We start from the raw sequence: 26,686 nt of genomic DNA on the forward strand, positions 1-26,686 counted from the left end.
CAACTAACCATATTTTGATCTAACACACCGCTGCATTTGGAACCAGCTCTGCCGTGAGGACGGAGGAGAAGCCCTGCCATACTCCATGTTGGTCGTGAAGACTGAATGGAGACTATTTTGCTGCTTGAGAGTATTGATAAATAGTGCTATGATGTTACATGAAGTTCTAATTAGCTGACCGACTGCAGGCTCCTATAAAGGCTTCTTATTGCTATGGTCAGGACTGTTCGGCACAGAGTCAAAAATTCTCTTGGCTTCCCCCTAAAATTTTTAAAACTATCTTTAAAATATTTGGCCTACTAAACATCAATAGATGAAAAGGGCAACCTGTGGTAACCTTCACAACGTTTCCCAACAAATATACTGGGAACCACTCACTATACTAGGCTAATATATGAAGCTTGACATCCTGCTTCAGATTTGGGTAGCTGTCCCAGCTTTAACATTAACCCAGACAAATGCCCTCAGATGGACTTCACTGCTCTAAGTCCTAGGTTCCTCCTCTGTAAAAGAAGGACTAGTGGTTTCAACATGATGCTCTAGTTCTAGTCTTGTTCTGAGATTCAAGGAAGAAAAAAAGCCTAAGGAAAAAGCTGACATATATTACTTGACTATTTTGCCCTGCCTCCTTCTTAATCTATACTGCTCTAAATTTCTAAGCTTTGTCTACTCTTGTCATTATCACACATTAGATCAGTCCAGTGTTCCTCATTTTTTTATTTAAAGAGGAGAAATACGAAAACAGATTATAAAGTATCAGATCGGGAGGGGAACTCCAATGTCTTCAGTCCAACCAAACAATTTATAAATGATGAAAAACAGGCCCTAAGAAGGGAAGGCACAGGTCCAAATCCTCAGATTAGAGGCAGAACCTAGAACCTAGATCTGTACTTCCCACAGAAGAAGCCATTAAGGCTTCTTACCGCCTGAATACTTTTGCCTTATCTGATTTCAAAGCTGCAACAACTACAATGATAACGTGTATGCTCTCTTTAGATTTTAGTTTCCTTCCCTACAAAATTAGTGTTTGTGTGGAATGAGTTCTCAGATCTCCTCCAGCTGTAAGGGTTAGTGGCTTCATTCTTTACCTTCTCATTCTCGGTGGCGACGCCTTTGAATATTTACCCACTTCCCCTTGGTTCTGATAAAGAAAAGACGTTTTAGCGATCACAAGTTACCTCTAACTTACCACAATTCACATTTTTCACATTTCAATTCCCACTTTCAATTCCCACTTAAGGTAGAAACTGTGTATATAATTTTTGTTTTACTTACCATATCTGAAGCTTAATTTTCTTTCCATCTAGTTCTATCGTTCTGATTTTAAAATCAATTCCTGCCAGAAAAAGAAAGAAAGAAACGCTAAATTTCTCCAAATATAATCCAAGTCTTATTAGGAAAAGGACAAAGATTTCTATTGAAAAGAAAAAAAAAGTCTCTCCAACGCACTGGAAAATGTGAACACAGAGAGGGTGTGAATGGTATGTTTCCTCTGAATGCAGGCTGAAGAAAGGAATGCTAATTACTCTGCAAAGAATTCCCACACATGTTAAATGGAACGTATTATATGCCTCATTATTTTGATACAAATGGATCACATCCCTCAAAGTTATATAATTTAGATAGACTGAGAACATGCCATATTTTCCACTTCCTGATATACATATAAACAATGATTCCTACCCCTCTGGCCCATCTTTCCCTAAGAAACACCGTGGGACCTCTTTACAATGTCTTCCTCCGTCTCCTTCCGTTTGTTCTTTGGGATCGGTCACTGGCTAAGGGAAAAAACAAAACCCCAGGCTCCCAAACCTGCCTGTTTGAGCTCAGAGATGGGAAAACCCGCATATTTATTTTACATGGCTGGCAAGTATCTTATGCACATTTTAATAAATGTTTCTTTTTTTTTCAATGTTTTTTTTTTTTAATTTTATTTATTTTTGGGACAGAGAGAGACAGAGCATGAATGGGGGAGGGGCAGAGAGAGAGGGAGACACAGAATCGGAAACAGGCTCCAGGCTCCGAGCCATCAGCCCAGAGCCTGACGCGGGGCTCGAACTCCCGGACCGCGAGATCGTGACCTGGCTGAAGTCGGACGCTTAACCGACTGCGCCACCCAGGCGCCCCTTAATAAATGTTTCTTGCATCTTACTGACTGGGCCTGACATAGCTAGAATGGTTTTTAGCCCTGACTGAACTTTAGAAATTACCCGGAGAACTTTAAAAAACTACTAATGGCTAGGTCTGCTCCTTTCCCCAAATTCTGAGATTCTGACTTAGTTGGTCAAGGGTGGGATCTGTGCACTAGTAATTTTAAAAGCTCTCCAGGTGATTCTAACCTGTAAATAACACTCAAGCGGGACTGTGAGGTAGTTTGCGAAAGTCATTTGGGGCTCTGGCACTTAAACGTTCAACGCCACCCTCACCCATTTCCCCCCCACTATGTAGCTCAAAACTTATTTAGCAATTTCAATTACAAAGAACCACAAAGTCTTTGACAAATATCAGAATGCTCTATCCTTTTACCAGAAATAAGCTGCTACCTTCTGACAGGACAAGTTAATGAAAACAATTCGAACGCAATTTGCTAAATCCTTCATCTGGCCACTGAGCTTTTAGATTTCCCTATTGTTTTGCATCCTGTACAGAATCCCTTAAAAGCAGCCTCCAAGACATTTCAAGAAAATGTCAATTATCCACTATATTGACTTAACCATCAAATGCAGTTATTTGCCGGGAGAAGAGTCTTCAACGGCTAAATTACTACAATGTTTCTACATATAAACGTTGAGAACACACAAAAAGGCTGCCATTTTGAGGCTCATTAAAGTCTCAGTCACTCTCCAGTCATTTAAAACATTTAGGGAGTTTTCTATGGACTCCGCCTTTTGTTTTCTGTAGAAGGACTATCTTTCTGTTATTTGAGGCCGTTCTAACATTATCTGTGAAACTTAACCAGCTTTTCACAATTCAGACGTTTTCAGCGTTTGGAAGAGTCGTGAGCTGTGGGGGTTAGCTTTTGTTCATGCCGCTGTCAGGAGCCAGGTGAGAGACACGTGCATAGAACACGGTCAAATTAGCTCAACTTGAATTTCACTAAAGATGGAAAATGTCGTTTATATTATTATTGAAAAGCACTGGCCCTGAAAGCCAAAAGACCTAGACTGGAGGTAGGAAAAGGTGAGGGGACCTAATTAGATAAACTAGATAATGTGTCTGAATGTGATTTAGAAACTCTGAAATTCCAGATAAATGTACAATATTACATATTACATATTACATATTCAGATGTCACCTCAATCTTTAAGAAGCTATGGGCCCAACTCCCTCTGCCTGGCAATACGGCCTTTGCCACCAGAGGCACTGCTCCCCTGTTTGCCACCAGAGGCACTGCTCCCCTGACTCGACAACCCTCAGAGCCTCCCTCCACCTGCCGCCTTCTATCTCTCCACCCCACACCTCCTCCCCTCCGCACGTGCAGGGCCACCTCATGCCCGCAGCCTTCCCTGAGGATGCCACCTGTGGGTCCTTCCCCTCCTTCCCCCCTCAGCTCTCTACTTGGCCACGTCCATCCCTTACATAGCAAGTCCTGGCTTAATCCTGTGTTATTTGGTTTTGTTAACACACTCCTCTGAATTGCTCTCAAATCAAGCAAGGGCTCCAGCCTCTCTTTGCTAGTTAGGTTGCATGCAGAAACAAGCATAGATAATAAAAGGTTAAATACTCTTATGAGAAGAAAGGTTACATTCTACTAAGTGTGAAGAGAATTAAGAACACCTTGGAAGTTCCAAGTTTTCTTAGCACGCCATAGTAACAATAGTAAGAATGCTAAGAAATCTATTACAATATGAAAATCCAGGTCTTTACATTACAATTAGTTTGATAATAACATCAGTAGACTATATGGTGGATTAACACTCACTTTGACATTTAAAGGAAAGATAACTTCCTGAGACTACTCCAGAATTAGAATAACCAGTCATAATACAGGGATACAATTATATCAATCAGGATGCTTTGGCTGCAAATAACAGAAAGCCCAAATCAAACTAGCTTAAAGTAATTTGTTGACTCATATAACAAGCCCAGTGATGAGCTGGGGTTCAGGGATGACTCAATTCAGTAGTTCAGGCTCATTTGTCTGTACCTCCTTGGGCTCTGCCCTCCTGGGAGTATCAGTTTCATCCCCTGACTGATAACCGTTCCTGACCACCACGGCAATACTGAGAAGAAAAGAGATCATCTTGTGCCTCTCACTTCCAAGTGAGGAAATGTTTTCCCAAAGCCTCCAGCGACCTTTCCGTCATGTTTCACTTCTGGAATTACAACCATGAGAATGTCATGTTCTCGGGACTAATGCTGAGTTCAGAAACCAATCACTGCCATGGGCAGTTACCAAGATTGAATTAATCTAAACTCATCCCTAAATTTAGATTAATCAAAACCCATCCTTGACCCACAAGACTGCTGAAAACAGGAGAGAGTGGAAAAGCTGTTGATTGGTCATTGTTATCTGTCAGAATAATACTCAGATCTACCAATCAGTAGAACTTTATATTCAGAGCTATATGAATATCACTATCACTACAACCCTGTCATGAATGTTACTAAGATTAATGATAAGTCTAGGACTTCATCCGGTGTTCAGCCACAAGCAGAAAATATGAAGGAAATAAAAATACAATGAGCAAACCAAGCAGCTGCTATGACCTCTCTGCACTAGACCATGAGCTTCACCGTCCGCGAGTCCCAGCTCCAAAGGACTGGCCTGTGCACCAGGCCCAGATGATTCGAGACCACAAAGAAGGAGGGGGCTGTCTGTCATACCAACAGCAGCAATAACCACCACAGCTCATTCTGGCAGGAAGGGAGCAACTTTTTTTTTTTTTTTTTTTTTTAAAGAACTATACAATCTAAAAAACATAGCTTCTGAAGAGCATTATGTTTAGGGTAAAAAAAAGCCCTTCACATTTCAATAGCCTTTTAGAAAGCATCATTTCTTGGCAGTACATAATATGATAACTCATGTTCAAAATGATGACCCTGAGTCATCCCAACTCATGAGCAATCCATCAGCCCCAGGCTTCGTGCAGCCTGCCCAGCTGGCCACACAGCCCAACACCTACGTTCAGGAGACAAGACTCCAACACTGTCTCCACGGGTACTAGAATATGCCCCAACAGTAATTTTTTGATGGCTTTAAAGCAGTGCCAGTTTTTGTCATTAATATTTATCTAGTCAATAAAATAGGAAATCTACATTATAAGAAAACATTCCCAAAGGACTCAAAGCCATTTTTATTTTGAATTTATTTATTTATTTAATTAATTTTTTTTTTTTTTAATGTTTGTTTTTAGAGGGACAGAGACAGAATGCGACTGGGTTGGGGCAGAGAGAGACGGAGGCACAGAATCCGAAGCAGGGCTGCAGGTTCCAAGCTGTCAGCACAGAGCTGCACATGGGGCTCGAACTCACGAGCTGAGCCGAAGTCAGATGCTCAAACGACTGAGTCACCCAGGCGCCCCTTTGTTTTGAATTCACACACACACACACAAACACACACACACACACATTTTTTTTTTTTCTGAATTGATTCTCATGCTAAACAGTTACTCATAACTGATATATACATTATAAGGAACCAGGAAAACTAGCATAAAAGGAACCATAGAATTCTAGGCTTGGAAAGAATCTTAGAGATGGATTAGTCAGTCCTCCCTGTGTGCCTAAGAAAACTGAGGCCCAGGGAGACATAGCAATTTATCCAGATTGGCAAAGACTAATTGAAAAGGGGTTAAAATCAAACTTGGCGTTTAAAGATCAGGCCTTCCCAAAGAGATGTGTACGAGAATGGCCATGTCTCCCTGGGGAGGCCTGCTCTTTAAGGGTCTATGGCATAACACTAGTGACAATGGCGGTGTCCAGCAGTGGGAGAATCCCTTGGTACAGAGGGGCCATCCAGGAGCAGTAAACAAGAGTCACACGAATCAACATGAGTGAACCTAAAAACATAATATGAAGTGAAAAAAGCGACTGCAGAAATTTCTCACAGTCAAACCATGCCTACAAAATTTCAAAAACACCAAAAACTGTACTATGTATCATTTGTATACACATCTATGTGTAATTAAAGTATAAAACAGATACATGAGAATGACTATCGACAAAATCAGTATCGCTGTTACCTCTGGAGAGAAATGGAAGAGGAGGGATTAAGGAGAGGTTCAGAGGGACTTCAACTTTGTCATTTATTATTTCTAAAACTCAGTAGTGGTACCTGGATGCGGAAGTGTTTTATATGAGGTGTACTTTTGTATGCCTGAAATTGTTCATAATTTTTAAGAAGGAGTAGTTATTTAAAAAAATGACATCTGGAGACTCTCATTCATTAATAATAGCAGAAAAATCAAACCAAATTTAGAGATGAAAGGCAACTTAAAAATCTTCGTGGGAGGTGGCAGGGGTGTGGGGGAAGCAGGCGTTACCCCACCCCACACTGCTCAATATACAGAGGGCCTGGGAGCCCTTGATGACCAAACGTGAGTGATTGCAAGATTAGATCAAGGTCAGAAAGTGAGGGGGCAGATCAGGGCCTTGGGGCAGCAAGGAGTGCTAGCCACTCAGATTTCAGGCAGGGGTTCAGGAGCATTTCCTTCCCTGCCTGGAGGGGAAAAAAAAAGATTCTCTTTCGGCTAAGAATAATGAAAGAATACACATTTGGTCTCTGTTGGGAGTGGCACTCCAGGAGAGGAACAAAGGAAGGAGTTCTGATTTTCCATTACAGTGGGAGAAGGAAGAGGATAGCCTCCCTCCCCGCTCAGGATGGGCGAAGGGGCTATGCCCTGCACCTCTGAAGAGAAGGTAAAGTTGTACTTGAGGTCTCTGCATTGTCCAGGGCGACCCACAGGAACAAGAGCTGGCAGAGACCTGGCAGGGAGGCTCCAGGGAGGGATATGGTGTGAGCACTTGGCCTAAAGCACTGCTTATCAGATATTTCTCAGAAACCAGTAGTATAGTTGGAGGCAGTTGGAGGGAGGGCCTGGCCAGCAGAACAGAGGGAAGGAACCTTTGAACTCAACCCAAGCCCACAGTTAATAGACTTAGCAGGGCACGGAGCTTGGAATGAGCAGTACTAGGCCACCCTTCATTCCACAAATTAGGTCTAATTTAACATGGAGAGGAATAGATTGACAAAATTATTTTACACAATGGCAAACTAGTCAGCCAACAGATGTTTTATTTACTATCATAACCTTTTTCTGCTTCAAGAGAATAGGGAGGTTGCCCTGGGTTTGTGAAAGGGTGAAAGGACACCCTTTGCTGGGGTGTGGAAAGGGTATGAAGAAGGACTATTCCTGGCCTTTGGAACGCCAGGGCCAACCAGTTGTCCCGACCTTCAGCATCACTGTGATCGGATGCATTTTTGCCCTGTGGGTACTGTAGCTTAGAACACACACAGCTAGGGGTGCCTGGGTGGTTCAGTCGGTTAAACCTCTGACTTGGGCTCAGGTCATGATCTTGCGGTCTGTGACTTCCAGCCCCGTGTCAGGCTCTGTGCTGATAAATAAGCTCTAGGGGCACCTGGGTGGCTCAGCTGGTTGAGTGACCGACTTCAGCTCGGGTCATGATCTCACGGTCCATGAGTATGAGCCCCACGTTGGGCTCTGTGCTGACAGCTCAGAGTCTGGAGCCTGCTTCAGAATCTGTGTCTCCCTCTTTCTCTGCTCCTCCCTACCTCTCTCTCTCTCTCTCTCTCTCTCTCTCTCTCTCTCTCTCTCAAAAATAAATAAACATTAAAAAAAATGCAAATTCCCCCAACCCATGCAATCTGAAATTCTGGGGGGCAGAAACCTGGAGTAATTTGTTAAAGAAAAAAAAGAAAAAAGAAGTACACACATAGCTCTCTCCTCTACCTTGGAACCGTCTTGGGTTACTTGGGGAAGTCAGCTCACCCAGGAAAATCAGGGATGGAGAAGCAGCAGGGACCTTCAACTGATGTGTTCCACACCCGGTTCCCACTCAAGTTCTTTTATAAAAAGTCCACTCTGGCTGCAGCCAAGAGATCCATGAAAAAAAAAAAAAAAAAGAAGTCCTATTTCTGGGACATTCAGTCTTTCAATGAATGACAGCAATGCAAGATTCCAAAGCTGAGTTTACTCACAGCGCCAAACATACATACATATATCAACAGCCAAAAAACAACGGGGTATCTATCCCCTTTGACCCACTTTAAGAAGCAGAAGTCCAATACTGCACTTTCACAATGAAACGGGGGGGGGGGGGGGGGGGGAAATGTACTTTGTTTCAAAAGTACATCTGGAAACATCTGTGATCCCAGGCTATCGGAATATGGGTTATGTGGTTGGTCTATTTACATTTCAGAGATATTCCAGAAATAGAAGAAAGTTTCCCAAATATTGAAATCCACTCTAAAGAAATGCTACATCCACTTCCTCACTTGAGATTGTTATTATTAATGATAAAGATGCAGTGTAGACAGATAATGCCAGTTTTGAAACTTTGACAACCTCATCTTGCTTATGCTTTTTTTGTGTGGACTTTCAAACATGGAGCTTAATGAGATTTTAGAGTAGCTGACTTTAGGACAAATAGCTAAAATCTCTAATTAGAAAAATAGGTTACTGAAATAGGAAAAAATAAGAATCATAGATGGAAGCTTTAAAATATTTTTTTTTCCAAAATAAAAAGGACTTGGAGAAAATGAATAAAAGTAAAAACAAAGTGAAGAATGTTACTTAGATGGAACGAGAGGAGTTCAAGGCATTGTTCTTTTCTAAATACACATTCTGTAAGTTCACAGAAGTATTTTCGCCAAGGACCAATTTTGCTGCATATATTTAGAATCATTAATTTTTTATTTTGTTTATATTCAAATTTACAATCTGGTTTCTTTTTTGAAAATCAGAAAGTCTAAAATTTAGGACGAAAAAAAAAACATTGAAAAGTAAGCTTAGAAGGCATTTAACAACAGTTTCAAATGATCACTGGCAGCCAAATATGTTAGTTTTGTTATATCCAACATAGGAAAAAGAGGATTTTTTTTTTTTTCAAACATGGACTTACAGGGGTCTGCAAATATAAGCTGCTCTTAGAAAAGACAACTAATATGCCAAAAGAAGACAGAGGTGTTCAGATTTCTTTGGTTCTTCTATTCTGTGAATAGGAAGCAGTAAATTAAAACTCTTTTATGGCATAAATAGTGACACATATTACTCCTTTTTGCTGAAAAAGGTGCATGCACATCTTTACACTGTTTTAAAATTTTCTACTTGTTACTGAATTAAACTCAACTCTTGGCATTCTTGGCATAAGACAGCTGTACCCATACAATTTGATCATACCAACAAAAGATAAACTCGTAAACTAATTCTAGAAATTAGGAAGAATTTACTTTTTTGAGCCATATACATATGTGCAACAGATGCAAAAATTGTGCAGATAGGAATAGTTTTATGTAAGGTCTGTATTTGAGAGTCTCAAAGGGCTTCGTAGATTAAATTATAATGATTTAATTAACTCTTAACATGTCTTTGGGAAATTATAGGGCAAAATAACAAATTATTATATATACCAAGTGATAACTGCTAAACGAGCTGTGTGTTGAATCACCTAAGAGGGGGAAAAACACAACAAAAATAGCAAATAAGGTGCAATAACACAGCTACAACTCAGAAAAAGTAGGCAGAAACACCTAGACAAGATTGAGAATTTTAAATCTGATTAAGGGGCCAGCAGAGATTATCCAGCATTATCAGCATTTGAGAATGGCCAAATGAATACGTGACAAGTCTCTTTTGCAAATCTTGCGTTTTCGAAAGGAAATGTGTTTTAAGTATTACTCAATCTGGAAGTAGCTACGTGCTTGAAGTAGTTAAAATGTAAACTTTCAAAGTTTTGAATGAACAGATGTTTTACCTTCAATAAAATCTTTTTTCAGAAAGAGCCAAATATATGAATTAAACTTTTCTTGAAGAATACAAGTGCAGAATGTCTGAGATTTCCACCCCTTTCCCCATTATTAATTCACGACCATGTCAAGAACCATACTGCTCTCAAATGAAACCACCTGCATCACCTCTGCTCCATCCACCGTTTCTGAGAAAGTGTCCCTTTGCAGTAGGCAAACACAACCCCCCACCCCTCCCCCCACCCACCCCCCAGTATGAGTCACTATCACTTTCCTAAACCTGGAATTTCCTTGTTTGTATTTTGACAACTCAGGGTCAGGTCCGTTTCATTTAAGGGTGAAGGGAATACAGTGGTTATTCAGAAAATGAAAATAAAAAAGCGATTCCCTGATTTGACACACTGTTGCTATGGGAAAACCTTCTGCCAAATCACTGGAATTATCACTGGAAAAAATTACAACTACATTCCAATGATGTTGCACCAAAAATGCAGTAAAACTGATCCTTTAGATCTAAGTATTGACCATGTATCATAGTTTCCATTCATTTGGAGGCAAATGAAAGCTAAAAAGAAAAAATACATACAAAATAATATAACTAAGTAACATGCCATGGTGCAACTATCTAGAAACAAATGATGTATTTTTTTCCCCTTTGGGAACTGAGTTCTTAAAAGAGTAAACACAAAAAAGATTGTTATCGATGTAATATATCAGTTAGCAACTAGGACTGAAATAAAGTTTGGCTATAATGTTAGCATTTTTCAGGAAAATTTCCAAATCACTTAAGAAAGATTTCAGCTTATATTGGTATAAAAGGCAAAATTTAGTCATCTCCCTCACCAAGTTAATACAAATCAACTTTTTTTTTTTTTTTTTTTTTTTAGAAGGGAAAGGGGTAGGGTCTGTACCAAATAACTTCAAGCTGAAGAGAAGAATCATCAAAAGTCATCATCTCTTTCCTGCAATACCTACCTCACCCCTTCCCATCTTCTCTCACTGATTTTTCACTAGATAAAAGGAAAGTGATCAGAGATTATAAAATAAACAAACATAACTGCAAACTCACAGTGCTCTGAATCTAGTTAGCAAAAAAAGCCTTTGCTTGTTCAAAACCAACATCAATGCCACAGAAGTAGAGTAAAATTAAGCAGCATTTACAGCTCACGGTAGCCAGGGTGACAGATGGGTAATTATAATAAGCTATTGCTAATGAGTAAGGTTAAAACAAACAGATGGAGTATATGCAAGTAAAAGGATGACACGAAGATCAATACAAATGGCATGAACAGAGTATAGTTTTTCCCAATCAGAATGAAAATCTTCTGCAGATGATTACATCATCCTGATTTGTAAACATACTCCCTCGTGATATAAAAGTAAACAATTAACAGCACCATGAGCTTCACGCAGAGGAAGGAAACACTTCCATGGGGCGATCATGTATGTATGTACGTGTGTGTGTGTGTGTGTGTGTGTGTGCGCGCGCGTGTGTGTGTACATATAAATATATATGGCCATCCACCTCTACGTACTTAAGACATTTTACTAACTTCAGAGGGTGATAAAGGATTCTGTCACCTACTACTTCTTTGGCTTGACTTTTAACAGAACACAGTGAGGCCAATACCCAATACCAACTGAGTTGGTAAATCCAAGATCTCCTCTCACTCACATTTCAGATCTACAGATGCAGTCTGGACTAACAAAGGACTAGAATGCATCCCATTTCCTTTTGTACCCCTTGTCCCCAGCTAATTGCCACTTTCATCTTCAAATACAAGGAATGAATAATAACTCAGGCAAAGCATAAAATGAGTGAGTTGCCAAAACATGCTACTTCAGAGTTTACGTTTGATCATTATGCTCCCTACTTCCAAATCCCAGTGTTTGGGGGTTTGGGGATTTGGGGTTAGGAGGGAAGTGTTTGGGGTTAGGAGGAAAGAAAACCTGAACAATATTGACAAGAGACCATTTCTAAAAAGCCATCCTGATATTTGAATGGCTCAGAGAATCATCCAGCAGCACATAACATCATTTTTCTAAAATTGACAAAACACATTTCAAATTATATTTTATCGACTTGTTTTTATTAAACCAACATCAAAGTGGAACACCCCATTCAAGGCTCCCCATCCCCACCCTCCCCATCTGACCCTCAGGCATCAGAGCAAGAAAACTAACTGCACAGTTTCCAATGACTGGTCCTCAATCTTGGATAAAAGAATTATTCACTTTATGTTTCCCTTTACCCACTTCTTTCAAAATAGACCATTCTTCCCAAATCCTGGAGAAATGCATTAAGGATCACTGAATGTTAGCACTTGTCTTTCTCAGGTAAGGTTTTCAAAGTTGTAAATATAAAGTATGTTTTTTAAACAGGTCACAAGCAGGAGGTTGCTCCAAATGACAAGCATGTAAGATACAAAGGACTCATTTGGAGGTGTCTAGTCTGATCTTGGGTCCTGGAGGGCAATGACCTGTATTTCCCACAACAGAATACCTAGGAGTGAGCTACGTCTTCTTTTAGGCAGGTACGCACACACTTCCTTGAAAATAACACACACCCCTTCAACATCCCCACCCTTGACTTCCCAATGCTAGAGTAGCCACTGAAGGCTTTGTGTCTTTTTCACCATGAAGGAATATTCTGAAGCTATTAAAAGCAATCCTTGGTCATTATCAAGGTTATACAGAGACTAGGGGCACCTGGGTGGCTGGGTCGGTTAAGCGTCTGACTTTGGCTCAGGTCATGATCTCATGGTTTGTGGGTTCGAGCCCTGTGTTGGGCTCTGTGCTGACAGCTCAGAGCCTGGCACTTGCTTCAGATTCTGTGTCTCATTCTCTCTCTGTCCCTCCCCAACTTGTGCTCTGTCTCTGTCTCTCAAAAATAAATAAATGTAAAAAAAAAAAAAAAGATTATACATAAACTTGCAAGACATGTATTATAAAAGAAGCAAAATATAAAATGCACTATGTCTTTAACATTGAACAAATATTATACATGCTATATATAGTTGAAGCAGTACTCACTACAACTAGACTTCAAATTCTAGATTAAAGAAGCTTTCAGGGGCTGCCCTTACAAAATCTTACCATTGAGTATAATGTCATTTCTTTTTTTTGGGAGGGGGAGTTGGGTAAGCATTTAAAAAGCACACAAAATAACCAATTCACACACTCCATCTGAAAGGGTCTTAAGACTGCAACCATCACCTACCAAACAGACTAGACAAATCTATCCCTCTTTCCCTAATTCCTTCAGTTCCAGTTTACTTGCTATCACCTGCAAGAATGTATGGAAGACAAAGAAAGGGATAAAGAAATGGAGGCTTACTTTTAACATGATGCATCTTTGTGGCTTCTGCAGAAACAAACCCAAGAGGAAAGACAACATCTGAAGATTTCATTTTTCCATGCTCTCCCTGCCCCTAATTAACACAGATAATTCTGAGTTCGCCATACTATAATTTATTAATCATATTCAATTAATCTAATCAGCTGTAAAACAGGAGAGGGCAACAGAGCAAGCTCTAATAAACTGAGCCCACTGGACTTCAAACGCCGCTCAGCTGAGGCTCATGGTGAAATCCCACACATACAAAGGGCAAAATTGGCCTTGGTGAATCATCTGCTTTGTACATTTTCAACTCATTTTTCTACTCATAAGGACCCATATTACAATATGGTTTAGAAAAAAGAAACAGGAGGTCTATCCAGATTATTTTAAAGTCAACTCAGGGGTACAGAGGGTAGAGAAATCTGGCCTTTGGTGTGTAGCAGGTGGATCAAGTCAGAGTGTTACCATATATAAAGAGTTGAGAAAAATTAAAGAAAACGAACTTGACCATTGAGGTAAAAATTCTACCTCTGCAATTGAAAAGGTGGTATTTTACAATGTTACATTCATCTCCCCAGTTTCTGGCTGATCCAAACGAACACTGGCAGCCCTGTTAAGTGGAACCCTCAGTTATTAACATGAACAGCAAAAACAGAACTATCCACTCACATGATCACTTTACAGACACAGCGTCATTTCGAGGATGTCCTCAGGCAAGCCTGGGGCAGGATTTCCACATCTGGTGGTCACAGTGTTAGCGCTCCCAGTTTGGACAGCGCTGCCATTAGGTCAGGAAATGCGTCCAACAGCGAGGCAAAGGGCTTAAGAAACACGATACACAATGACTGTGTATTTCTAACCCCAAATGGGCTGTCAGCAGAATGAGGAACCTGAAAGAAAATGTCACTGGCCATTCTGGGAAAAGAAGAGATCATCACCACTGGACTGCAGTTCTTTGCATGAATTTCTGAACATAGAAGAAAGCAAGACAACTGCACATTCAGAAAAAACTGGCATTTAATCGACTTCAGACCAACCACTGTGGGCCTCAAGGCTGCAGTCCACATTTGGAGATTACTGAGGGCAAAGAAGGAGCAGACTCGGACCTTTTTCAACTCTGTAACCAATTCCCCAGCCGACCTGCGACGAATTATACACTGCCTGACTGGCCACATAGGAGATCTGCTAAGGAGCGCTCAACCGCATACGACGCGCACAGCGAGGTTCAGCCTGGTCAAATGTAAATCAAATCAACTAATGAAAGGGCAAATTTTAGTATTGAATTTGATAGGAAGTCTTGAGCCTGACCTGAGCCTGACTCTGTGCTAGGCACCGAGGAACACAAAGACGAAACGTTACGGGCCCCAAGGAGCTCCTGGGCTACGACCGATCAGTAAAATGTCTTACTGTGAAAATCCTATGCCTCACTTGTGTCTTTTGTTAAAGATAATATTCTAAGGTCTGCGCCTCAGGAGCAGGAACTAATGACAGATGATGAACCAACAGAAAACATGATTTCCTAAGATGCGAAACTGGCTGCTTTAATTCTGTCATTTCCACAAGCAAGCGTATAATTATCTCCCCAAAGGCTGAAAGTAAACAAGTGGCATTTGTCTATCACAAACGGCAAACATGGTAATAGCAATTTTTCACTGTTGTTTAGAAACCAATTTGACTGAAGGTTTAGGGCAGTTAAAAAAAAAAAAAAAAGGAAGGGGAGGCAACTGACTGGCTCAGTCAGAAGAGCAGGCTACTCTTGATCTTGGGGTTGTGTTTTAAGTAACAGAGATTACTTAAAAAAAAAATAAGTACGTAAACTTTAAAAGAAACAAAAAGGTACTATACTATCACCTTCACATTCCCTCCTCCAGTGATCCTACTACAGTCTTGGTCAAATTTGAAATTTTCTCTGTATTCTAAGAACTTTGGTGACTAGCTGAAAATCAAAATGAGCAAATACAACATTCACAAGGAATGACGTATTAAAAACTCTGTCAGTTTAAACCTATATTGGCAAAGGCAAAGGGGCTCGGCAAACCTCTGCAGCTCAGCTGCAATCTTGAGTTCCTGACTCCAAAGTCCTTCATCTGATAAGCATGATGAAATTATACTGAAGAGTTACCATTTTCTATGAACTAACTACATGCCAGGTATACCCCAAGGAAATAGCTAACATTCTCCCCCATTTCACCAACAAAGAAGCTGAGGCCCGATGAAGTGTCTAAGACGACAAGCTGGTGGCTGGCAGAGCTGGGCTATGTGCTCAGCTAAGTCTGCCTAGCTCCCTTCCTTGGGCTGCCCACTATGCTAAGGATGAGAATTCTGTGACTCACATGGTACTAAGAGGGGAATCCCTTTCAGAGCCCTTCCCCACCACGTGGTACTAACTCACATTGCAAAATATCGGGGAGGAGCCAGCTTCCAACACAGCACTGGAAGCTGAACCTAGTTCCAGATCATCTCTGTGTCACAAAAGAATAGGTCTGCTCTGAATGGACCTGGATATTAGGTATTCATTCTTTGAGTCCTTTGAGTATGCTTTGTATAACCACTGCATAAAGAATTCTTTTTCTGGATTAATATGAAATAGATCAGATCATCCTGACATCTTTCAAACTGGAAAAGACTCTATCATTGCAAGTTTATTTTGAATCAAAGTGAATCTCTCCTCCAAGGCAAGGCCCCAAATAAAGGAAGTTCAGGAGAAGGGAGAAGAGGCAATTGTCTATTCTTATGACTGAAATCCATTTCATGTTAGTCTACAAAACAGGGATTGGGACACTTATGCTGCCCCAGGGAACATGCTCTTGGTTCTGTAGGAAAGCAAGGAAGAACCAAAGAAGTGTGGGATACTGGGGATCATCAGTGGTCATATGTACTTCTTAGCCACTTGGAGGGTAACTTTGAAATGCACATTAATTTCTCCCAACATGAGACGAATGCTTTACATAACTTGCCTCTAGCTAATTGTAGTTGCATCTTCTAATTCTGAGTTTATAATGAGAAAGAAACTATGTTGGAAATAACTACAAATGCTCATAAAAAAATTCAAATATGACCAGCTGGTAGACTGTTCTGAAGCTCCAAAACCAGTCCTCTTTTCACTACATCTCATTGCTTCATTAGGAGACATTTAATAGGATAATCATATGGGCTATTTTATACCTATTTCTTAGGCTGCACCACAGGGAAAAAAACACCATAAAAGACAAAAGAAAAACTTTTCTTTTAGCAAAGTATATCAGTCAGAGTCTGATTGTGGGAAAAAGAACCTCCTGCAAGTATCTGTAACAGAAGGAATTTAATACAGGGAAATGATCACTTAAGCCATGAAGTTGCTGAGAGCCAACTAAGAGATGATGAATAGTTTGGCAACAGCAGGAAGCCACGACCACCCCTAAGCTAGAGAGACAAAAGGAGGAGATGGTGTTACTAGAGCTGAAGGTTCAGAAAACTGTGAGAGTAAGAGGTGAAAACTGTGGTCCCAGAGGAAAAAAAACCTCTTTGAAGAAGCTACCCACAGCAGAAAGGGAAGAGGAGAAATACCCTGGTGTCTCTTTTTCTCCTCCCTTCAAATCACCTGCCAGTGTCTCTGTCTGACCCGTCAGCTAAGCCAGGAGCCTGGGCAGAAAAAGAGGGAGGAATATAGATGAGGGAAAACTAACCAAGAATATGGTTAACCCTTCGCTGCAAGAATGAAATGTGTATTACTGTTGTAAGCCAGAGATCTGGGGCTGTGTAACAACAAAAGCTGAATGATAAGCAAACACGGTTCTCCATTAACATGAAATAATATTGGGGCGCCCGAGTGGCTCAGTCGGTTAAGTGTCCGACTTCAGCTCAGGTCATGATCTCATGGTTCGTGAGTTCGAGCCCTGCGTCGGGCTCTGTGCCGACAGCTCAGAGCCTGGAGCCCACTTCAGATTCTGTGTCTCCCTCTGTCTGCCCCTCCACTGCCTGCGTTGTCTCTCGCTCCGTCTCAGATATAAATAAACATTTACAACAACTTTTTTAAAAACATGAAATGATATTAATAGTTATTTTCAACAACTGCTTTGAGGAAAACTTTTCCACCATTAATTTGTGAGCCTGGGGCAGAGGGCAAGCACCCGTACAGCTCTCCAACTGTGCCCTGGTGCTGAAAGAGAAGCACTTGGGGAACCTGTGTAGGAATGCAGCAGAACCCCAGCTGGAGGTGCGAGGCCATTATGATCAGCCCTGGCCATTATGATCTTGCAGCTTCACAGTCAACTGGGCAGTTTGGGACAGGATGACCTGGTGAACTGGGAGTGTCATATGCTGGCAAGTCAGGAGCCAGGCCTTCCAAAAAGGAAGTCTGTCACTGAGTCAGCGATGTTGCCAAGCCCTGAGCCCAAGCAGTCCCAATATAGCTCAAGGGTAACCACTGACAATGGTGACTCCAAGGTTTTTGCTTATAATACTTCCATCATACGACTGGCTTCCAGCACAGTCTTTACAGGGCAGTCTCACAGTTATTTATGATCCCTCCCTTCTCCCAAAGTAGACTGTAAGCACACGCAGCATGTGGGGTACCCTCTCAGTTTATGAAACTCTACAATTATCCATACATCTTAAAATACATGGTCCCACCCAACAAAGCCAGCCTTACCTTTCACAATTCCTCAGAACACACCCTCAGCAATGTCTCCTTCATGCTCCACTCTGATATTCCCTGCCTCTGAGCATTTGTCAGGATTCCTCCACTGTTGGGAATATTCTCCATCCTTCCCACTGGAATGCTGACAATAACTCAAGACTCAGTAACTCCACCTCCTCTTTCTTCCAGATATCCTAGCCGGTTCTGCTCACTCTCTACCCTAAATTTCTACAAAATTTAGAATAAGTATCATTAGAGATGGCATTTAATTATGCTTGTTATTTCATATGATAAGTTTTGCCTTCCCCATTAGATTTAGGCAGACAACCTAGCACAGTATGCAGGTGAATGAGTAGGTACTCAATTAATGTTTACGGGGATGAATGAAAGAGAAGTCCTTTAGAAGCAGGAGCCTTGGAAACTCCTTCTTGTTTGCTAAGCACATCACAGGCACTCAATAAATACTTCTTGACATTGATTAATTACTTCTGGATACAACCAGGTTCACATATCTCCAAATTGATCCTACTGGAATGCATCTTAATGACTGACAAATTACGTTACAAATTTGGATAACTTTAGGTGATAAAAAGAAACAAACACACAGATACACGAACACTAAAACATTTACATAATTGAGAACAGAACAAATCACAAAAGACAGTATTAAGCACACATAAGATAGACGTCTTTTTATTTTAGAATGGAAAAAAGACAACAGTGCAGTCTCTTCTAGAGATAAGGGATTGAATGAAAGGTTCTGTTACCATTGTCTCAACTCCAATCCTTAAATAGTAACCTGTTAATTTAGATAGGCTTAGGAGTGGAAGTGATTTTTAAAAATCTTGGGGCACCTGGGTGGCTCAGTTGGTTAACTGTCTGACTCTTGATTTCGGCTCAGGTCATGAACTTGCAGTTTGTGAGTTAGAGCCCAGCGTTAGGCTCTGTGCTGACAGGGTGGAGCCTGCTTGGAATTCTTTTTCTCCTTCTCTCTCCACCCCTCTCTCACTCGCTCTGTCTCTCTCGCCAAATAAATAAACTTTAAAAATTAAAAACAAGAAAAATCTACACACGAGTAAATAAATACCACTTCGGTAATTATATCAGGAGGACCAATAACATAAGTGCTACCACTAGGGGGGAAAAAAGAATTGGGTATTTCGTGTTGGTTAGAGAGTCTTACTTTCTTCCCAAACCACAGTTTTCTTAAAACTCTGGCAACAATCACAACCATATGTTGCAGATGTCTCTACTGCATAAAAACTGCTGCCAATGCTCCAACAGCCAGAGTGGCTTCCAGGGCCCCCACTTAGAGAAGAGAAAGCAGGAAACGAAAAAAGGAGAGAGACAATGGGCTCATTACCCAAAAGACCCTAACAAAAACAGAGCAAGTCAAACCAGCAGCCGAAGCCCTCCATCAATAAAAGGCTCGACAGTTAAAAGGCCCAGTTTTCTTTCAAGGGGGAAAAAAGGGTTTTATCCGATTAAATACAGCCTCCAGATAATTGCTTTAAAAAAAAAAATGTTTTTTAACTCTTCACGGCCAAATGCAGCCACAGCAGTGACTTCCCAGCTTTTGTGACCCACAGCTAAGAAATACTTTTTATATCACACCACATTACACACATACACATATGTGTGCATGTTATACATGTTATATAACTGAAACAAAAGTTTCACAAAATAGCAGTTGACTTTTCCCCCTTGTTACTTTTCTACATGCAATGGACTCTGTATTTTCTTTTCTATTCTCTTATGTGCTGGTCTATTCTCTCTCCCTCCACTAAAAAAAAAAAGTTGGTCTGGACACTCTAAATTGACTTCATGACTCAATAATAGGTTGCAACCCATACTGAAAAACATTGGCTTAAAGAACATGGTGGAAGTCAACCAAAGGTCATATGCTCTTTCTTTTTAGAAAATCCATTGCTGATAAGAAGAGGCCCCTCTAGCTTCACTTTTTAATGACAAAGAAAGAAAAAACAAAGACAACTTCAGGGCCTAGCGAGCACTAAAATATTTGTTAAATTTAATAAGCCATTAAAAAGATAGTGTGTGTGTTGTTGTCGTTTCTGTTTTGTGGTTAAAGTAACATAGAAAGGAGCAGGGAACTAAGTCTTAAAGGAGAAAAAGGAGAATTCTAATAATGGAAATACTGCCTGGGCAACATGCCCAATTTTTTTTGAGCATAACATTGCCAGAGGTTTTGCTTCCTGTATCACCTGAGATGCTTTGATCCATCGGCCTAAGGCCAAGAAGAAAAAGAGAGAAAGGCCCATCACAAAAAGGCAGAAGAGGTCAGCATGGTTTGGTAACTGACCATACTCCAAATGAATGAAATAGGACTATACCTTTTAAATGGGGAAATGATTGCCTGAAAAATCAAGGATCCCCATTTAAATGAATCCAGAATAGCTACAGCGCAAACTGTACCAAAGAACAAGAGGCAGTAAATCACAATGAGCGTCAGATAATTCTGTATAATGGAATCAGATAAAATCCTTCGAGATACTCTCCTGAGACGATGGCTCACCCACTCAGCACAGAACGATGCTGACAGCTATGAGACAGACCATTAATAGAAATAGCTATCACTTCTCAAGGGCCCACTGAGTGCCAGGCACTGTGCTAGGTACTTACTATACTTTATCACTATTCTCGTAACAAGCCTGCGCAGGGGCTATTAAGCCCCTTTCACACAAGTAGAAACTGAGGTCCAGGTGGAGAAAGGCAAAAGTCCAAATCACAGCGTGGAAGAGGGAAGTGTATGAGAGAGGAAGGGGCCTGGAACTAAGTTATGCAGACACCAGTCTTCAACGTCCAGATTCCTGGGCCCTGGCTGGTGGTTTGGGGCAAACGTGGTATTTGGTCATAACCACCAACAGTAGGTACCTGCCCTGTTTGGAATCGGGAAGCAGCCAAGAATCCTGTAGAGAATGCAGACATCTGACAAGAGATAGAAGTCACAAGGACAGAAGAGCTTTAGATATCCTGTTCAATTTTAAAGACCTTAATTATTAAACAAGAAAAGTAATACAAATACTATATTTATATTCCATAGAAAATATTTTTTCTTTAGGAAAAAAAAATACACCACTACATGTGGTTAAGTTAGAAGGGAAAAACCAGAAATGTGAATTCTCAAAAGCAGAAACTCGAATCACAAGGGTTACACAAGAAAAGAGAAATGAACTGTTGAACTGAAATCGGAGGCAAGAGAGCCCGCCCTGGTCACATCCATTGTCAGATGCGCGAGCTCTGGATGAAGTCAGAAGTGGAGCACACCCATTTCTAAGGAATTCAACACCACTGCAGAATTCTTTTCTCAAACTGAAATCAAGCTCTTGGATAGTTACATTAGACAGACTCTTTATCTCCCACGCTGTAATACCTTGAGAAGAATGACCAGTTTGGATTTTTCAGCAATGGAAATTTCTACATTTTATAAAGTTGGTGCAGAGAAGGAGGCCACTTTTGTTTTGTTCCCAAGAGAAGATATGACAGACATATAAGAATAAGTGGAAACTGTAGAAAGATACCAAAATTTACTCATTTTAAGTTTCAACACTCAAAACAAAGCAGGTGGAAAGAACTCATGTAAGAATTGCCCTTAACCAGAGGAGGACTGTTTTATCTTTTCATGTTTTTTTTTTTTTAGTGTCCATATTACAATTTAAATTCACAACTTAAGCTTTTATCATTTTTAAATGTTGATTTTTTTTTTTATTTTATTTTTTTAATATTTTTTTTCAACGTTTATTTATTTTTAGGACAGAGAGAGACAGAGCATGAACAGGGGAGGGGCAGAGAGAGAGGGAGACACAGAATCAGAAACAGGCTCCAGGCTCTGAGCCATCCGCCCAGAGCCTGACGCGGGGCTCGAACTCACGGACCGCGAGATCGTGACCTGGCTGAAGTCGGACGCTTAACCGACTGCGCCACCCAGGTGCCCCTAAATGTTGATTTTTGAGAGAGAGAGAGGGAGGGAGAGTGAGCGGGGGAGGGGCAGAGAGCAAGATGGGGACAGAGGATCTGATGCAGGCTCTGTGCCTACAGCAGCAAACCCTACACAGGGGGTCGAACTCAGGAATGGTGAGACCATGGCCTGAACCGAAGTCAGATGCTTAACTGACTGAGCCACCCAGGCGCCCCATTATTATTTTTTAAATGAAAGCTGCATCATCTCAAGTCATAAATGCACAGCCTGCTGAATTCAGAAGAGGCACACATTACAGTTTTGAGCATAAATTGAGTGACCAAGTGAACAATAAATTCCTTAGGCAGTACAGGGGCTTTTCTGGGCATTTGGCACTATTTGGAAGACCATGATTTACCAAACACCAATCCACTGACCTAATCTACGATTGCTCCCCTAATCTAACCTCTGCCTCCCTTCCCACATGCCACCTCCCTACACATTCACTTGTTTTGGGTAGTGAAATAGTGCCTGGAAGACATTTATTCTCACTGGATTTTATTTGAAGAAAGAAGTCAGAAAGCAACTATCTTGTAAAACTTAGTTACAACTGCAGGTACCAGCTAGGAAGTAGAAAACTGAAAACTATTTTAATCTGTGTATTAAAGGTTAAATTATCCCTGGTTGTGAAGAGATATTAGTTAGAACCTAGAGAGTTTCCTTTTGATTTCAAAGGGGAGAATGGGAAGAAAAAGGAAGGGACACAGGAAGAGTGGGGAGGGAGGGAAGCAGGAGAGAGGGAAGACTTAGATACTAAAACATGCTTTAGGTTTCTGCCAGAGTCTTACAAAAACCTAACACAAACCTCATAGTTAACTACTGACAGTGGCATGTGCTTTTAATTATATTCTGAAAATGTGCAAGCAAGCAAGGCAAAATTGTATCATGGTTCTCATTTACATTTATCATTCCCTCTCTACGGGAATATATAATCACATACAGACATCTGTGGATGATTATATGCGAAGACGGGCCTTTCAAGATCAAGTTTAAGAGTTCTAGTGTCTTTCTTCCTATTCATATACCAATCGGGAGGCAATTCACTAGAGCGGTTTTAGTGAACAGGGAAACGTGAGGAAGTCCAGAGGCGATCTCCCCACCATGTATAAAATTTTTATAATAATTTCCCTGATCTCCACCCTCCTCCTTTCCACAGTAAAGCTCAGAGATGACATTTCCTTTCCATGTCTATGTATAAGAATCACTTTGTACTTTACAACACTTTTCTTTGTGAGGATTCTTTTTTTTTTCCCTTGAGTCAAAAGCAATGCCAAATTATCACTACAATATCTTGACTCTGCTGAGACACCAGCAGAATTTCCCTTCCCCTAGTTGAAAGTGACATTTTCTAATACAAAAAATTTCCAAGCAAAATGGGGTTAGACTAGAATAAATATGAGTCACAGGTGAACATAAACCGAAACAGAAAAGGTGCTGATGAAAATCCCTCCCTTAACAACTTTATCTCACAATGCCAGTGGTTTAAAAATGACAAACACGGTGACCTATCCAACAGCAACTTAGGTATCAAGTTTTTGTTGCTTTTTGATTTTTGGTTTTGTTTTATTTTGTTTTTTTGCTGTGGACTAGTTTTGCATGCTCCATTTGTTATGCACCAAGGATGCTTTTATACCAACTCAGGCAGGACCACAATGCATTGTGCTGGGCAGATGGGGCTCCTAGTGATGTTGAACAATTAATTAGGGCATTTCACCTTCAGATAGGATACATATGAGAGATACTGGTCAGTCAATATGGGACAATATGAAGGAAAATGTGGTGCTTGGCAAAAAACAAAAACAAAAACAAAAATCCACCAAAACCATAACTGGATTTAACTGGGGGCTAATTTTGAATTCTACCACACTTACTTTTACTTTTAACAAGATATATTTAAAGGAAGTATTTGCCAAATGCAGTACCAAGAAGCCTTTAAAAAATTTTTTTTAATGTTTATTATTTTGAAAGAGAGAGAGACAGAGCATGAGCAGGGGAGAGGCAGAGAGAGAGGGAGAGACAGAATCTGTAAGCAGGCTCCAGGCTCTGAGCTGTCAGCACAGAGCCCAACGTGGGGTTCGAACTCACAGGTGGAGAGATCATGGCCTGAGCCAAAGTTGGATGCTTAACTGACTGAGCCACCCAGGCGCCCCATTACCAAGAAGCTTTAAAGAAAATTTCAAATTCAGGCTCTCTCTAGGGTCTTACATATTCTTTTTTGTTCGAATGACCAACATAGTTAAAATACGGTAAGATTAAATAAGCCAGTCAATAAGAGATATACCGAGCGTATACAGCCTAGAACAGAGGACAGTTATAACATCACAGTGAGACAATAATCTCCCAACCTCCCAACGTGTAAAGAGGCAAGAATTTTGCTACAGTTTCAGGAGCATCTGTTCCTGAATTTCCCCATAATCTCAGCAATTTCTATACTTCTGATGTACAAAGGATGTTCTATTATTTGTTCCCCTGTCAAAAAAGAAAAGTAAGGCCAGAGAAGTCAAAAGAGATTTTAATGCAAAAACACTTAGGCCAATGAAAGCAGAGTTGATCATTCATTTTTACTTGGGCTTTTGCAGATAAGCCCTCCACATCCCCAACACACCAAAGAATCCTCCCCCAAACTCTAGCCTTGCTTTTATCCTTCAATACGGCAAGGGCTCCCATGGGTCACCGCGCAGTAGTATCTTTTGGCAAAAGAAGTTTCTCTAGGTTGAGTTAAGGCCTGGCTCTTCAAAGTTAATTAGAACCATACCACATATCTTGTTAGTATGCTGCTAGAAAACGCCTGTGGTATGGTGCTAAACGTTCATTCTCCCCGAGAGACAATTCAATTTCTCATCTTTTATTTACATACCTGTCACTCGTAATAGAAAACAAGTCTACAGTTTAAAAAAAGGAGGCCAAGAGCTGGCCCAGTGGTCAGTGCCCACAGCTGTGGCTGCCACCATGGCCAGTGCTACTCACTTCCCCATCCTTTTTTCAGGAGGAAAGGCAGGACAGAAGAAGGCGTGGCACACCCTTCCTTCTCCTGCCAGGGGCTTCCGTGTCAGAAACCCTGCCATTTTCTCCATGTCTAAAATGATCTCAGCACTTCAGTGGGAAATGGGGAAACATGGCCCCACTGCGGATGGTCAGGAACCCAGAGAAGAAGGTATTTGGCACTGAAGAGTGCCTCAAACATATCCTAGGAGGCTGAGCTGTTTTATATGTATTTCTCATCCAGGTGTACTTTTGCAGAATTCAAACGCAGTAACCAAAGATTTGTGGGGGGAGGAGTGGGGAGAGACAGTAGAAATAGACAAAGTGGGAAGAAGTGATAGGCCTGTATATAGACACAGAGAAAAGCCTCATGGTCTTGATCAGGCCAATGTTCACAGGGTGCTGACAACTCTAGAGAAGGCCAGAAGCAAAGAAATCGTAACTGACCACCTGGGGGAAAGAACATTTTCAGGGCCTCCTGTGTCGAAATGAAATCAAAATCAACGTGCCAACGATTTCACAGGTTTCACAAAAGATGTCAAATGAAATGTGTAAATTTCTCAATTTAACCACTGCAAACACAGCAGACCTTAATCCAAGACTCAGATATCTGGAGCTGCTACAGTCCAAGATGAGTGTGTCTTTAAAAGATAAATGGGCGATTATTCTCAGCACATTTTAATAAGCAACTGTGATTTTAATTTCAGAATCATCAAAAAAAAAAAAAAAAGAGTCTAAACGAATACTTTTAAGAGACCCTTTCCTCCAAAGATGAGAGCTTTACCTAACTACTTCATCAGCACCAGGCGAAGATTTCAGTTCCATGACAATTTTTTTGAGCAACAATTATGTGCCAAGTACAATGTCTGGTAATGCAAAGAACACAAAGAAGAAACAAGCTTCTGTCCTAAAGAAAGTTATCATGGGGGTGGGGAGGTGGGGACGCAGAGAAGGAAGCCCGTTCTACTTGAACGCAGGAAGAACATGGGAGATGTCATGCACAAGTCCAAAGTACTACAGGGTACCAAGTACCACTGAAGAAACAGGAAGCACCTTCCAGTGGTGGAGGGCTGGGAAAAGGCTGTGACATGGTGACACAAAAAAGGAACATCCGAGGAGCATCAGGAATGAAAGGTAGGATGTCTATAGGCAGATACGAAGTGTGTTCATGAAACCACCCATTCTGGGTAGAGCAGTGATTCCTAGAAAGTTTAATTTTGTGAACTGGTAAAGTTTCCGGGGCGGGGGGGGGGGGGTGGGGGGGGTGGGGAAGATAGTGGTAGGGAGAAGGGAAGAAGTTCAAAGAAGGAATATTCTAATCTAGGAACTGTTATTCCATAAAATTTGCTGGGCTGGAAATAGGCTTTTTTTCTCCCCCAGAGAAGCAAAACAGCAAGAATTCTATTGCAATTTATTTTTTAATTTTTCAGATGTTAGTCAGATCTATAATGGCCATCTATCATCACCATCATTTTACAAATAAAACAGCATTTGAATTCCAAAAATGTAGGAAGCACATAATCTCGGGAACTTAAAAACGGCATTTCTTCTCACAAAAGGGCAGCTAGTAACCTTACACTGGTCAGGCAAAAGCGTGGCCACAGCCTGCTGGGTACACCTGTTTAGAAGGCCCTGGGTTTGGATGTAGGACTCCTTTAAGAAACAGTAGGAAGGGGCGCCTGGGTGGCTCAGTCCTTTAAGCGGCCGACTTCAGCTCAGGTCATGATCTCACGCGTCGGGCTCTGGGCTGATGGCTCAGAGCCTGGAGCCTGCTTCCGATTCTGTGTCTCCCTCTCTCTCTGCCCCTCCCCCGTTCATGCTCTGTCTCTCTCTGTCTCAAAA

At 41.0% G+C, this 26,686-nt stretch overlaps 1 protein-coding gene across 2 annotated transcripts in view; it reads right to left on the reverse strand.

Annotated features, from left to right (window-relative positions):
• Positions 1-26,686, reverse strand: part of RAB8B (RAB8B, member RAS oncogene family) — a 56,958-nt gene that overhangs the window by 13,137 nt on the left and 17,135 nt on the right. The window contains exon 2 of one of the 2 annotated variants that reach the window (XM_043555238.1): positions 1,276-1,336. In XM_043555238.1, the coding sequence (XP_043411173.1) occupies positions 1,276-1,336 (61 nt within the window). Of the gene's footprint in view, positions 1-1,275; positions 1,857-26,686 lie in introns of those variants that run through there. The other variant, XM_043555237.1, reaches the window with a different exon arrangement.

This window comes from Prionailurus bengalensis, chromosome B3 (genome assembly GCF_016509475.1).
Source record: "Prionailurus bengalensis isolate Pbe53 chromosome B3, Fcat_Pben_1.1_paternal_pri, whole genome shotgun sequence".
NCBI classification, from domain to species: Eukaryota; Metazoa; Chordata; class Mammalia; order Carnivora; family Felidae; genus Prionailurus; species Prionailurus bengalensis.